Below are 16,538 nucleotides of genomic sequence, written 5' to 3'. Positions count from 1 at the left end.
CAACTTAATAATGGTTTGGTTGAGGGTTTTAGGTCTCATCACATATAAATATTCATTTTAATCTTTATTAAAACAATTTTGGTCCTATTACAACTATTGGTCCATATGATTGTTTTAGTTGTATATAATACTCCCACTATGCTTATAAAACGGTTTTTAAAGCAAGAGTATATGATATTACTAACATAAACTTTGCATTCATTTGATGGACTATATAGTTGCCTTAGGGCCTTAGGATGACTATGAACCTTTGTTTAGATTCAACACGAGCCTTGTGTTGAATCTCGGTCTAGGGATGGAGATTGATTTTAGTTACGCGTTTAATCACATTAAGGCGTGTTGTCTTAGGGGCGTTGGACCCAACTACTTCATTTTCATGCATATCAAATAAAACAAGAAAGAAGTACTTCAAAGTAAAGGTGAGCTTATGCTCATTACAACATTTGTATAAAACAAATTACCTTAAAGTAAAGAAGGGCTTATGCCCTTTTACAACATTTGATCAAATCAAATTACAACCAAAATCTAATCTACATATTCCCATGGTTCAAACAAATTTGAAACGGCCTTTCACATAGCTCAATTATATTAGGCTTAGGTTCATAATCATCCTTTAATTAATTAACACTTTAACTAATTAAATTGAATGCAACATTTTCATTTGGTTTTTGTATCCATAAAATTGATTTAAATGGAGCTAAATGAAATGAAAATCCAATTCTCATTTAAAGAGACAAAACAATTTTGTTCTCAACCTAATTTGGGCCATCATGCAATAACCACAACTTTTTTGGGCTATATTGCGAAAACATAAACTTTTGGGGTCACTTTGTAAGAACACAAAAGTCCACTACTTCATGTAATTACACTAGAACCCAAAATTTAAACAATGCAAAAACTTCATTAAAGGAGCAAAACAATTTGTCCTTTAGCGTTTTTGGACCTAAACGTAAAAACGTAAACTTTTGGGCCAAAGTGCAAATACACAAAAGTATCAAAACTTTATGTAATTGCATAAAAGCCCCAAAAGTACTCCCACTTGAGGGGGGGCCGGTTTTGGAAGAGAAATGGAGTGATGTGTGTGTTGATTTGTGAGTTTTGACATAAAGCAATCAAGTGGTGCAAGTGGTGTGTGTGAAAGGAAATTAATCCTTACACACCCACCAATATCTCTTACACCATTTAAACAAATATCTAAAACATTTAAACATTTGAAAATCATAAAACATAAACTTTATGAAATAAATCAAAACTTTGAATCAAAACACAAAACTTTTTGTTCTTGGCTAAAATGTCAAGAACAATGAAGAACATTCATGAAAAACTCAAAAAATTTCCATGAACATTTTTCACCCAAAAACATTCCAAAACTATTCAAACTTTAGGGAAATAACATATAACCAAACTAGGGTACATAGGGGTTCCAAAAGTCACTTTAAAACACTTTTAACAAGTCAAACAAGAACCCAAAAAATCACCCTATGTATTTGGCCGAATTTTCCCAAAATCATGGCACCAAATTTTAGCTCCAATATTCATGCTCATATGAACTACATCTACAACATTTGAGATGGCAAATTTTCTAACAAAATTTACATTCAAAGAAACAAGAATAAAGCTTGTAACATATTACAACTTTTAAATCAAAACTATGAACTACAAAACCCAAAAGGATTCACCAACTACTAGACCTAGGCTCTGATACCACTTGAAGGATTATTTTGTGAAAACATGTTCATTTGAATAACATCTATAGCATGCATTTAACAATTAAAAGGCAGAATCATGCTTGCATGCATTCAAAAACAAAACATTACCCATGAAATTCAAAGCCTAGTAGATTGGTGAACCATGAATCAACTCAAAACAAAGTGAGTAGAAATTTATACCTTTGTAGATTCTTCTTTGCATAAGCAAAGACTAATCACCCAAAGAGAGGGCCTTCATTCCTTGCATCTTAAATCTATGGATTTGGATGGAAGAATAGGTTTCTCCAAGTTCCCAAAATTGAGAACCTCTAAGTCTCTTCACCAAGGAGAGATTGGAGAAGAAATGAGTGACCTTGGAGTAGTAGTATGGCTAGATACACCCTCCAAGGGGGCCTTCCTCCTAGAGAGAAAAAGGAGAGACATGTTCTCACCAATTTTCTCCAAAAGAACCCTTAATAAATTTTAGGCTATAAAGTTCTTTATATCGTCACTTCTATAAATGACCTAAAGAACCAAAAAACCCTAATTCAACACATATGGCCGGCCACATTAGGGATTTGGGCTTTTGGGCCTTTGTGAATCTTTATTCATTAAATTGTCATACAACTTAAGTCAATGGGCTTGACGTTCGAAGCCCATTGGGCCTTAAGGTCCAAAACTATCCCGAGGTCTTTAACGAACTTATTCGTTTGATTAATTAACATATTAATTAATCCTTGCCATAAATAATTAAACCTTTTAATTATTCTTACTCATCTCCATTGTTTCTTCAATCTCCACCTTACACGGTGTACGATCCATTAGGTTCCTTTTAGCGAGGCAATGGGCGATTAAAACTCTTTCAAATCAATTGTGAATTGAAACTTACTTTCAATTCTCCCTTTACTGATTATACACGTTTAGGGCTTCCACAAACCATGAGTGACACCTAGCAGCATATCATGGTTACCCAAGCTAATCAGAAGAGGTGGATAACCTATTCAATTTAGGATTATAAATGCAATACGGTCTTTCTCTAATACAATACTCTTGACCACATTGTTTGGTTTGATAGTTTATTCATGTCTACTATCCAATGTGATTCGTGTGCTTATATGATTACCTTGAATGTGATTTGGAACGCCTTCCTAAATCTCATTCATACTTTGGCCAAAGATTCTTAATCATATCATAGAGTATTCTCCCTCAAACGGTTTGAAGGTTAGAGATCCCTTGTTGCGCATTCACTTGCCTCCATGGCTAAGTAGCTTAACCCCAACGATGTCGTGGACACCCGTGGATGGGGTGACTTTGACATAATCAAAGATCAAGGACTTAACCACAAGACAGCTGTGATGCCTCAGGTCAAATGACTACTTTGCATTATCCCAACTATGAGTTCTCATGTGACATGAATATGAGAACTCTTCGTTGATCGTGTTCAGTGAACTCATTCTCTATTAAGCACCTACGTACTTGTCTTGATGTCACACACACCAATGACTCGAGACTAGTCATTCTCCCTGAGAGAAGACACAGCACGTACTGATCTTAACGGACTGTCAATGCCCAATTGGCAATCCTATGATCAGGAACGTTTAGGATGTGTCTACGAAAGAATGGTCTCATGAATCTAACTTCTTTAGATCGTACTCTCCCAATCACATATTCCTTGGACTTATCGTTTAAGCATATATCATTTATATGAGACGGCTTAAAACAATAATCTATGCCCTTGATATTAAACTAGATTAGTTTAACATGTGAAATGTCCGTAAAGTATCATCATATGATTGGTTTTAGGGCACATTTCCAACACTCTATCCCACACACACTGGGTGATTACTTTCTCTTTGAAAATGGCTTGTTTTCTCCTTTTAGATTCCACCATCTAGTCCTTGGGCACTTCCAAGTTTTGTTCCTTTTTCTCACTCGTTTGATATGTACATCCATCACCAACAAGCGATGTTGATTAGCCAAGCTCTCTCCTGGTATAACTTTGCAATCCTTACAAGTTATACGATCCCCTTTCCTCATTAGAAGAAAATCTATTTGTGTTTTTTACGACCCACTATTGTAGGTGATCACATGTTCTTCTCTCTTCTTAAAAAAGGTGTTGGCTAAGAAGAGATCATATGCCATTGCAAAATCCAAGATAGCTTCCTCATCCTCGTTTCTCTCCCCAAAACCATGGCCACCATGAAAACCTCCATAGTTGCCTGTCTCCTTGCCCACGTGTCCATTTAAATCTCCTTCTATAAATAACTTCTCCGTCTGAGCAATTCCTTGCACCAAGTCTCCAAGGTCTTCCCAAAATTTCTCCTTCGAACTCGTATCCAACCCTACTTGAGGTGCGTACGCACTAATCACATTGATGAGTTCTTGTCCTATTACAATCTTGATTGCCATGATTCTATCTCCTACCCTCTTGACATCTACAACATCTTGTGTCAAGGTCTTGTCCACGATGATGCCAACACCGTTTCTCGTTCTATTTGTGCCCGAATACCAGAGTTTAAACCCTGAGTTTTCTAAATCTTTTGCCTTAAGACCAACCCACTTAGTTTCTTGTAGGCACATAATATTTATCCTTCTCCTCACCATAACTTCCACTACTTCCATACATTTTCCCGTTAGGGTTCCTATATTCCACGTTCCTAAACGCATTCTACTCTCTTGAACTCATCATTTCTGTCCTAGCTTCTTCAACCTCCCCCGTCTAATATGATCAAAGTACTTCTTTTGTGTGTCCTGTGTAAAGTTGATAGGAGCATATGCTCCCAAACAACTTTGATTGGAGTCGTTCGAAAAGAAGTTTCTATGGCCCCCTTGCTCACTTAACACTGCATCCGGGTGCCGATGGAGATACAGCGACCCTTGCTCACTTATCACTGTGCTCGGGCCACACAGCGTGCCACTTATGGGTGACGGCCTAGCTTTAGCGCGATTTCGTTCTGGATTCATTTTCATAAGGATTCGACGTAAACTAGGAGTACCGGCTGTCGACTACCTGACGCCCTCCCCCTCCTTCTTTATCCAGGTTTGGGACCGGCAATGTAAGATAAACTTACACAGGCATAGTTGGTTAAGCCCAAACCATAAATAAATAAAAATACTAGCATAACAGACCTACTTGCCCACTTGTTTAATGAATCCAATGAATAAGTTATTGATATTATGGTCTGCAGCCTGTAATACCAACAACACACTGTTGTCTCAATAAGCAAGCAAAAAATTCCTAAAGGTGCAATATTACCATCTTGCCCCTCATGGGACATACATATAAATCATCTGATTAGCACCTCAACCACACTCACGTACTACCTTCTCAGGCGACAACACAAATAGCACACAATTTCCGAACTTGTAATCTCGATTATTCAAATACTTGTTCGTTATACTCCTCAGTCAATTTCTTTATACAACGTCTCAAATAGTGTCATAACCAAAATTGAAAATTGTAACCGTGGTTACACGCAACTTTAACAAAGATAGGTGCCAGTCATAATCATACTAAAATTGTACAATGAATAAATGCAACATGTCCACCAAGGTCTAGATACATGTAGCCGAACAATATGGTTCACAACGTCTCAACAAGCAAATTCATAATGAATTTCTCTCGAATTTATCAAAAACTAAGTCGAGAAGGCTAAAAGAACACTCAAGAATTTTAAAGTCAAACAAGTCCATCAAATTTAGAATGCGAGGTAACTGGAGTGAATGCATGATATCTCGCTACAATGGTAGCTTCCAGAAGATTTAATCACCAACGGTAAAATTCGTTTAGCAGAGCATTTATTGGTTGATTGAAGCGTTAATGGTCAAAATTAAAATTAGATGTTCGAGCAAATTTCCTAAATGATTTGTCTACTTCAAAAGCAATACAAAGTCCAGTATGGTAGACATGTACTCAAGGTTGACTGGAATGCCTTCTAGCACAAAGAGGGTGAATATAAAATCATAATCAGAGTAGATGACGATCGAAACGTCAGAAAATCTGATAATTTCAAGAATGAGGAATTTTACCTAGTGGTCTAAACGTAGTCCCTCTGGACCAACGAAGGGTGAGTTGACTTGTCAAGTCGATCAGTAATCATCGAACATTATCATATTCTTCACATGTACGAGATGCCTTGTACCAGACGCTTATGGTGATATTTCCCCATCTCCATTTGGATACAAGAAGTGATCATAACCACTCAAACGATTCTTGATCATTTGTAAGTAACATCAAATCGATACTCGTGAATCCCAACTAGAATGGGATAGGACAAGCTAAAGATGTTCATGGGTAGATATGTCTTTTGCTGCTCTAACAGTAATTATGTCATCATAACCGGGGTAATACACAATAGTGAAAGCATAGACATTAATCTGGTTTTTCAATCATCACTGCCAGAAATTTGGCTTATTTCAAATGAAGATGTATTTGAGAAAGTTAAGATTGGTAAAGATTTTTGTACACGTTTCTCCACAGAGGAATGTCATTCGGTTTTTCAAATGAAGGTGACAACTATTGACTCTAGGTCATGAATAAGATGCTCCATTTTGAATGGTTCTAAACATTTGGAAATATAAGCGATACTCCGTCATGCTGCCTCTACATAGTCGAAACATCCAAAGAACACGACATCATGAATTTCAAAATGATCAATGTCATCGAAAGGTGTAAAACATAGGTGTGGTGAGACAATAGTTCAGTTGTCAGAAACTTTATTCATAATCAACATCACAACTAAATTAACTTTCCTTGATCAACAAGTGAGGAGAAACGCTATAGCTGAGAAATCGCTAGCAAACTATCGATAAAATCAACAAGACCAAAGATATCTCAAATTTCACAACACTTTGTCAGAATTCCAATTTTCTTCCGCTATAACCTTTTGAGAAAAAGAAAAGAACATTGTCTTCTGAGATCACGTCTCCCAAGAAGAGTACCAATCTAAACAAAGGTAATATTTGAAAATTTTGGTATAAAGCTGATTGGCGGTGTCTAGAAAATTTGCTCTCGTTGCTAGGGTAAGTGAGTAAATCATCGGTAAGACCACTACGAATTTGACAGGCTACGGAAGAAAACTTGAGTTACAAAAGTTGGTCAGGCAGACCATCAATTCGAAGTATGGGTTAACGGTTTTAATCGTCACTTGATTGAGTTATTAAAATCTAAGCACAATCCTAAGGTTTAGTCTTTTGCCTTCGCAAATAGGTTTGAGGTTCCCTAGATAAGGTGTTTGGTTGAATAAATTCCTAATCGGTAAGCTTTTGTAACTAAGTTCTCTCAATGATGTCGGAGTTGTTCGAAAAGACATAAGGAAAATTGGTGTAGCATGAGAAAGTGGATTGATAGTGTATTTCACTTCACCATTTGGTGATATCCCAAGTAAAATTTGAGAATTGACGCCAAAGGTATACGTCCTCAGAACATACAATACTACTTCCTTTCTCTACGATACGCACTAATAGGTCTTCTTGGCTTTCTCAATACTCAAATTGCTCTTACAACGGAAAATTAAATCGTGCTTCAATTCTAATGTTTGTCAGTGGAAGTGACCACAAGGATGAATGGTCAAGAATGTTCTGGTTACCTAGATGGTAAAATAATTAACACAACTGCGAGTTTATTGTCCTCCTAAAAGGCTTGCTCCTAAGTTTCCACGATTTAAACTTCTTCGACTCAGGTAGTCGCTGTTAATCAGTCTATCAGTCGCGTCACTAATTAATGCATTTATGATACTTTTGATATTTTGATGTTGTTCATTACCCTGAAACTGTGAACCGGCATTCTGGCATAAAGGTATCACTCCCAAATAGTAGTACTTGTGTCCGTTATCAGAAATTATACCGCCTGAATACTGGTTGACAACTTCTGGATATCTGACAATATCATCAATTAGTAGCGCCACCATAGGCTAATTACAGGTTAGAGCCCGCTCGGGTGGATGATTTCGGATGATTGGTAACAATTTGGTCCTACAAGTTGGTTTTGCTGATTCTAAGGAAAATTGGTTACTGCTTCTAGGAGTTTTGCTACCCGAAGGTATAACAACTCGTACTCACATGCCTATACTCATCGAAATGACGAGTACAACATCGAAAAGAATTTTGGGAACTAGTGTTGGTTGAAGTGTTCTAAGGTATGAATGGAAATTGCTAATAATTTACTTCAAAATGAAATTTAATGGAGTAGAATTTTCCTCCCGAAGATTTGGAATTATACTTGTGCTCAAAGGATTAATATAATCGAGAACCAAAGGTGATTGTTCCCCAAATGTTCTTCCATCGAGTGCTACCATTTTAACACCACATTATAACTTGAGACATTTCTGGAAATTTCGACGGAAGTAAAATTTCGTAGGAATTCTAATTGGTGATATACTAATGGGTACTACCAAGGAATCAAAACTAATTGTAGATTCCTATCTCGAAAGGTTTGGTAATGATATGGCGAAAGAATAGTGAAGGATTGATAGGTAAATCTCTGATGGCGCACAATTATCGGTACATTAGCCTTGTGTCAAAGCCAACAACTCATTCCAAATCGGAACTTTCCTTGTCAGGCAATTTCTTCATTCAATGTCTAAAGGCATCCGCCAAAATGATGTTCCAAAATGTCAATAAGTCACCTAAATTACTCAAAAGTTAGAAAAAGTTAACACATTTTTTATGCTTGACGAGGTAGCAAGGTTCGAAAATTAGGTTCAAAAGTACAATAATGATATGTAATTTAAGTAAATATAAAAATGCTGACGAGGCTATTGTTTAAGGCGGCTTAATCAAATTTTAAAATGGAACCAATGTTTGATGTAAAAAGTATTAAAAAGATGCAGGGGATTCTAATTTTCTCTTTGGATATTACAAAAACTCTAGGTAATACAAGTCAAGTGGTAATGGAATGAGGTGAAAATGGTGGATAGATCCCAAATTTGACACTTTCAACAATACTATCAAAAGACAGGTTTTATGTTGGGTTGGGTTTACCAAGGACTCATCTATATACCTGAAATTTTGCTGTGTTTGGTCCTCCTATTAATATATACCAAAACGATTTAGTTGCACGATTGTCTCCATAAATATCGTATATAAAACTAACTCTTCAATTTACACCATTGCCAAATTGAATTAATTTTACCAAAACATTTACTAATATATTTGTAGTGAGTCCAACTCGACAAGTCGGTGCACCGGACGATTACTGATTTGCTGTTAAGTTACTGATATCTCAAACCACTTAAAAATTTTAAATACGATGGTAACTCCATGATTTTATCAATGTTTTAACAACTTGACATGCAAATTGCCAAGATCCCTAATAACATTTGTGTATGTTATCTGATGTTTTAACAATACGTGTCACATGGTGTTACTAATCCGACTTAATAATAATGTATTCAAAGATCCTTGAAAATGTCAACAACAAAAAAAAACTTGTGATTTGTGAAAACAGAGGAAAAAAGCGCGGTCAACGAAACGGCGCAACACAAGCAAATGCATCCCTTTCGGAGCTGACGTTGCGTTATTTAACAGACGCCGTGTGGGCCACCGCCGAGTTGTCACGTGCGGCAGATTAAGTTAACCAGACAGAATGTGTTTTTTGTTTGTTCCTTCTGCTTTCCAGCACCTTTGCTGCTTGTTTTGTTTATCCCCACGTATCACTTATTGACTTTCTCTTTGACTATTATTTTGTTTTACAATCCCCATAAATTAAAAAAAATTGCTCGCCTAATTAGTTGGTAGATAAATACTAATAATAATTACTATGAATAAGTAATACCTCACTTTGATTAGTTAAGTTAAGATTGTCTCTGAACCCTGGCAGTACTGTGGTAAATGAGGCTTCTTCTTGTTTGGTTATTAATATAATTTCTGATAATTTGTTGTCGTGTAAAACATTTGATTTCAATTAACAAATGAGAGGATTATGAGCAGGATTAGGTCTAAATCCACTTGAAAATTGGTGATTAGACCTTTAACCAACTCCTTTCCTTAGTCATGCACGAAACTAATTAAACCCATCTTTTTCTCTTTGATGCCAAGCCGCCTCTTTCAAAATATACTAGTTTGAGACAAAAGTTCAGGATCATTTTCTCATTGGCGAAAATGTGGAATGTGGAATGTACAATCATGCACTCTTTGAAAATCTCGATTTAGTTTATCAAACATCTGTACATCGGTGTATTGTAGAAATTCTCTAGTCGGTAATGACATTTGAGTATTTGGATAGGGAGAGAATTCAATCCCCTCACATGTTTATACACTTTTAACTCTATCTCTCACATATGAGGAGACATATTGTATTTATGAGTATATAACGATGCAAATTCTCCCTTGTAGAGAAGGGGATTCAAAATCAATGCAAGAAAGTACAAAATGCCTAAAAAGTAATGTGACTGCAATTCTACATAACATTCAATACTACGAATGTTTTAGCTGTTAGATTTGATTTCCACAACTGTTTCAACTCAACCAATCATTTTTCATACCACTCAAAGCTCCGGAACATCGAAAATAATATTGTAATAAGTAAGCATCTTATAATCTTGATCCATCAAGTAGGAAGTAAATACTTGCAATTTGTGATGCTTACATTACATCTTCAATGGATTAGGTATTTAACATAAGAAGGGAAAAAAAAACAAAAAAAAACACTTCCAAGTAAGAAAGGCCAAGCAAATGAGCCAAAACAAGAGTTTGCCTTCTACACAAATTTGATGTACATTTTCCACTTAATTTAAAATGTCTTCTTAGAAGACTTCATTCATTTGTAAAGCCTTTTAAACACATATACCAAATCCTACAAACAGGATCTGGCTGCAAAGAAGCAACCTCAGAAAAAAAGAGACAACCAACAAACTGATGATCAAATGATGATACTGAAGGCTCAAAAATTGAATCAGAGCGGCTTCTCCGACAACTTCAAGAGCGGTAAAAGGTCAGCATGGAGAACAAAGGATTTATCACCGGCTGTACAATTGAATCGAGGCTTAATTCTTTCTTTACATTCCTACGTTGTTGCTGCCTGAATCTATTAGAATCGTCAATCTCCTTGCCGTTTTCACGAAGTCACTGCAACTTCAACAATAATTTGATCAATATATTACCTTACCAACCACTCATTTGATAATTAAAAGGACAAGGACCTCTGTCCTTCGGAGCCATTACACGATTCAATGGGAATTGTCCGTACCTGAAAGGTTCTTCTCCAATGTGTTTAACTGCACCAGTACCATCTCGATAGAGCACATGGTTCAGTGTCTCAGAGTTGTCTATGCCAAACATATCTGCCAGTTTTCTGTACAATTCATCATAAGACCCCAGAAGTGAAAGGTCAAGAGTGCGACCTACGTCTTCTGATTCCATGAAGACTTTACAGTGACCAGTTTCCAGACTTAGTTCGGTTTCATTTCGAGTATCCTTGTACCATTGGAAACCTTCACAAGATGAGCGCTCTTGTATGCTTTGTCGGTGAAGTGCAGATCCAGAATTATCAGAATGATTTACCATTCTATCTGCATTCCCATCGGACAAACTATTTCCGGTAAGAACTGGTGAGACTGTATCGCCAGAGCTGCTCAGAGAGATCTGCTGCTCAGTAAGTATTGGCTGACCAAAGAGTATGAGCTGCGGTGGCTTTACATCATCAGGTTTCTTTGACGTCGGGGTAAAATGTGACATAGTCAATAAGCATGAAACATTCTCGCTTATGGTAGGCTTATGAATCACCATGTTATTGGTGAATTTAGTGGGTGCAGCAGCATGATCAAGTGGCGGGAAACCAGCCGGAAATAGATCTGTGTGCAGTTTATTGAGGTGCATATCTGATAAGGATAGACCATAATGAGCATGCCTGGCTCCCTGCATGCCAGCAGGAGTTTTGTCGGGCAGACAACCAAAGGGGCTGCTGGGTCCAAGGAGGTTGCCGGAAAAAGTCGGCATTGGAAGTTGGCCTTCAAAAGGGAAATCTGGGTATTGAGGTAGTCTCATCTTCTTTCTTGGCAGTGAGAAAGGTGTCAGATGGATCGCGGGCATGTTGGATACCAACTCTACCAACCATGGGCTAACACGTTTCACATTTTGAAGTAAATCGGGTTCATCCCAGGTAACCTGCAACACAAGATTTCAGAGAACCATAGGAAATTAAAGAGAAAAACACTCCTACTGTGTGTTCAAAGTAACCAACAGTACCAACCATATTATGGAAATGAACTTCTCGAATGTTTAGCTGCCAAAAACCATGGCTCTTCCCAGATGTAATTGGCCAGGAAAGAGCACAATTGATCAAAATTAGCTAGTGGGTATAGAGTAGGAAAATGAAAACTGAACCTGGAACACCAAAGAAATTGCAACTACGAAAGTATAAACAGGAACCTAAAAACTACCAAGCTCGTATAAAAGCAGATTATACTATAACAGAGTAATCATATGGCGAAGTGAACTGAAAGGAGTTGAAAAAAGAAAGGCAAATGAAGATCAAAGAACCAATGTTTTATGGCACAGTATGCAGATTGCGTTTCGTAATTCTGATCAGAAAATTGTCGATGAAACATAATGTGCTCAGACTAAGAAAATCAGGCCTACTAGAGAAGATTGATAAAGTAAATTAAAAATTATAAATGAAACTAGAGAATGATAATTACAGAGTAGTAGTACCTGGAGAAGCCTCCAAGGTGACTCGGGCCAGCGCAAAGGCTCAGCAACCTGAACAGAGGATATAGTTCCCATGAACCAACTTATCCGGGAAGAATCCTCAGTTTCAAAGGCCATCTTGAATCTCATTCCGGGGCACCACCGGATCTGCAATGCTGCTTTCACCAATGAGGCCTTCACACAGAATTCTGGGGTACTTGCTCTAGGGTAGTAAACAACCTCAAAGGGCTGTCCATTTGCAGCAAGTGTTGCAGCTTCAGAAACAGATTCAGGCCCGACTTTCCCCTTACCCACTAGACTTCCATTCGAATTAGAGATATTACCATTGCCATTTCTCATTAGATTGTTCTCATCCTCCCTCAAAAACGCCGAGAATCCACCATATGGCACAGTACAATTCCCACCCATTGGATTCCACCCTGAAGATGACTCCGGTCCACTTCCACTTCCCCTCTTTGCTCGACGAATCCCGACACAGAGATCACCATTCTCTGCCCTCAAAAACACAATTGAGTCCCCAGAAACAAGCTTCTTGTGGTTCACAAAGGTACTCCACCCCGTGGTTAATAGATGCCGCCTAGGGGTCCCCCTGTAAATGTGCTTAAACTTCCAAGTTTCACCATGAACATCCTTAGCAAGAATTGTCTGAACTGGGGGATTGGCAGAGTAATCCAATCGCGGAAAGATGGTTTCTGCACAATATCTCGGAACAGAGAACCCACCGCCATTGTTTGCATCGGATTGCGTCAATGTTTTTGCAAATGAGGCGGGTTTATCCGGCGTTTCAGACCCATTAAGCCCTCCAATTCCATCATCCTCGTAGCCCGCCTCGCCCCCATTCAAAGGAACCAACCTAATCTTGGCATAAACCTCATCAGTCTCAGGATCAGCCATGAACCTAATGGCGGCAACCCGGCAAAGTATATAGGGAGAAACTCTTGGGCAATTCCTGAAATCAACAGGCCCACAGGCATGCTCAGCATGGCCCTGAGGGAAGTAGAAGACCTTGGCATTCACCGGTGGCATTTGAACCATGCCGCCGGCGCAGGCATGCCATAGCTGAGGATCTAAGCACCTATCCCCCTCCTTCAATTTCTCTTTTGAATCCATAAATGTAATCATATCAACTCTTCAAATAAATAAACAAAATTTGCAAAACCCTTTTCTTCCTGCTCTCAGTAAATGCTGCACAAACCACATTAACCACACAAATTAGGCATCCTACTCACAGAATTCAATCAAACCATACAAACAACAACAATACAGAAACAATCAATCTAATAAATGAACTGCATTTCATAAACTTCTTACCTTATAAAGAAGGCATGAATTCGAACCCGAAAAGCTTCTTTCTTGCCACGTTTTCTCTAAAAAATAGTCACAAAATCAAATTTTCCCAACAACCAAACTTGGACTTCAAAGTTCAAATCCTTTTTTTTTTTTTTGGTTTCTTAAATCAGAAAACTCAGAGGGGTTCAATTGCTCTGGCAAGCCATTAAACCCACCTACAAAACCCTAATCACAAGCATCTTCAATTCAACACTGAATTCCCAATCCCCAAACCCTAACCTCTCTCCTAACTGAATCAGTCTAAACCCACCAGTTTTTTTCAGCCACCAAAAAACAAAAACTCAGACTAAAAAACTGAAGAAACACTCTACTCTTCTGGAAATTCCAATCCCCCGAGCCCTCAGAAGCTCAGCCGTCGGAGAAAAATTGAAGATCTGCGGCGAAGGTCGAGGCACTACTTTCCAAGTCCGGCGAAAATCGAGAGCCCGCAGCTCCTCCCCAGCCGCCGGGAAGTTCACAGAAGAAAAAGCCTCCGACGGAAAAGAGGAAGGAGAATCGTCGGCGTCGAAAATCTTTCAGGAATCTTCGTCGTCTTTGTTGGTTCGAAAGATTTCAATCACCAACGACTGTTTGGCCAACACAGAAGAAGATAAAAAGCCATAGACAGAGAGAGAGAGACAGAAGGAGGAGAGAGAGGGAGAGAGAACAGAGCAACCTTTCGGATTATGCAACAGTCCAAAAGCTCACTCAGCAAATAAAACACCAAAAACAAATAAAATAAATAAATGAAAATATATAAACACAAAAGTTTCAACTGTTACTAAGTTGATGCAAATGTGAAGCAGTTGTTGTCAGTGTCACTGTTCTTGTCAAAAGCATTTACCACGATTGGTAAATTCAATAAAAATTATTTTTCCCTTTTAAACTAACCTACCGTTTTCCGGCTGTACGCCTCACGGATGGCGTGCTGTGTCGAATTTACTCGTAATGTATGAATGAACGTATACTTGGACTGGAATTTACCGCGTAAAATTTGACCTATAGGCATCGTTGTATTAGTGTACTCGGTTTGGTGTTAACTATTTAGAATTTGACATTTAGACATTGGGATTATCATGCGCTATATATGACGTGTTTTATGCATTGTATCATCATGCCACGTTGTATAACTCGCATGTAAGAGTCCACCGTTGGACCTTGCTCGGGGGACAGGCCAGAGGAAAGGGCCCGAGGGTCGGTGGGTTCGGCTCCAACGTTGGGCAGCACGAGTGAGGGTGGAAGCCCGAGGACCAGGCTCGTGGGGGATTGCCAGCCCTTCAGCCCGATGGGTGTGACATCAGGCTAACGCCATGCCTGGCGTCGGTCCTTTTTTTTTTATTTTTTTTTTGTGTCAGGCGTGTGCCCCTCACGCATGCGTGGGGGCACGTCAGCCGACACGTTTTCAAAGTAAATGACCTTTGTGCAATGACCGTTGGAAAACCACGTGACTTCCCAGGGTCCGTTCAATCCCAACGGCTCTTTAATATGAGCCGTCTGATTTCCAACAGTAATAAAAAAATTGATTTAATATCAACCGTTCGATCTGAAATCAAAGGTTGATGTTAATCTGCTTTATAAATTAAAAAAAAAAAGAAAAAATAGTTTTAAAATTAAGAAAAGTTACCGTGTGACACATGACACAATCTGGAGTGTTGGAATTCAATTTTTTTTTTTAAATCCAACGGCAGAGATTAATCATTTGAATAAAAAATTGTAAAATTGTAAAAAATCAGAAAATTAAATATCTGAAAATTAAAAAAACAAAATGTTTCTACTTTTCTATAAATACCTTCTCATTATCATCTACCTTACACCACAATTTCATATGTTCTCAACTACTTTCAATCACATTCCTATCTTTCTCTCAAAGTTTCAATCCAATTTTTTTCAACATAATGACTATTGATGCAGGTACGAATTGGACGTCTCTTGAAGATGTTGCATCGTCTCTTGAAGATGTTGCATTGTGTACTAGCTGGGTTGAAGTTACTCATAGTTCGCGTACGGGTAATGAGATGTAGTTGCGAGAAATGTGGAGTCTTATTCATACCAATTATCTTGAGAAAATGGGTGGGAGTAGAACCAAAGAATCGATGTCTAGTCGTTGGAAATTACTTAGCCAATCATTTACTATTTGGAGAGACGCCTTGGCACAAGCTAGTAATAATCTTCAAAGTAGGGAAAATTACATGGATCAGGTAATAATATATTATTTATTTGTTAGTACTATACCCAAATTTACATTGTAATTATTTGTTTGTATTATTTATTTGTTACCTACTTTAATTATAATTATTTGTTTGTATTATTTATTTGTTACCTACTTTGATTATAATTATTTCTTCTCCCCCATTGTGTAGCTAATTCAAGCACAAGCTTGGTATGGTGCCAAAACCAAAACCAAAAATAAATCATTCAACTGGTGGGAATGTTGGAATATTATCAAACATTGTCCTAAATTCAGAATTGTGCTTGTCGATCCAGAAGTTGTCATGAACAGCACCCCACTATACTCTACACCTGATAATGGCTGGCATGAAGATGACGCAGAAGAAGTGCCCGAAACGCCCATCCCTGAACAAGCGTCGGGTTCGACCCGTTATCCAAGTAGGCCTCAATGTAAGAAGGCTTCAAAGAGAAAAGGAAGTGCTTCCAAGCATGATTATGCAAAGTACATGGAAGAACTTACTCGCCATAGTGAATTGACTTTGGCGCAGGAAATGGCGAAATTTGAGGCTGATAAGGCTAGAGAGGAGGCAAAAGCTGCAACCGTTGAGAGAGAATTTCAAGTTAATCAAAGAGAAAGAGAGTTACTTAGGCAAGAAAGAGAACTGGTTAGAGAAGAAAGAATGGCTTAACGAGATCGTGAGATTA

At 38.0% G+C, this 16,538-nt stretch overlaps 1 protein-coding gene across 2 annotated transcripts; it reads right to left on the bottom strand.

The window, feature by feature from the left end:
* Positions 1 to 10,344: 10,344 nt before the first annotated feature.
* On the bottom strand, positions 10,345 to 14,413 carry LOC126618017 (auxin response factor 18-like). 2 transcript variants are annotated; one of them, XM_050286088.1, is made up of 4 exons: positions 13,647 to 14,413; positions 12,339 to 13,520; positions 10,876 to 11,792; positions 10,345 to 10,760 (listed from the first exon to the last, which is right to left on the bottom strand). In XM_050286088.1, exons 2-4 carry the CDS (start codon positions 13,455 to 13,457, stop codon positions 10,685 to 10,687), a joined length of 2,112 nt encoding a protein of 703 aa, XP_050142045.1. In that variant the 5' UTR covers positions 13,458 to 13,520; positions 13,647 to 14,413; the 3' UTR covers positions 10,345 to 10,684. The 2 variants fall into 2 exon arrangements, with proteins under 2 accessions (XP_050142045.1, XP_050142046.1); XM_050286089.1 differs by having other exon boundaries at positions 10,345 to 10,754; positions 13,647 to 14,409.
* Positions 14,414 to 16,538: the final 2,125 nt, after the last annotated feature.

Source organism: Malus sylvestris, chromosome 4 (genome assembly GCF_916048215.2).
Source record: "Malus sylvestris chromosome 4, drMalSylv7.2, whole genome shotgun sequence".
In the NCBI taxonomy this organism is placed as follows: Eukaryota; Viridiplantae; Streptophyta; class Magnoliopsida; order Rosales; family Rosaceae; genus Malus; species Malus sylvestris.
The sequence above is the reverse complement of the archived record's forward strand: the minus strand, read 5'-3'. Positions and strand labels throughout refer to the sequence as shown.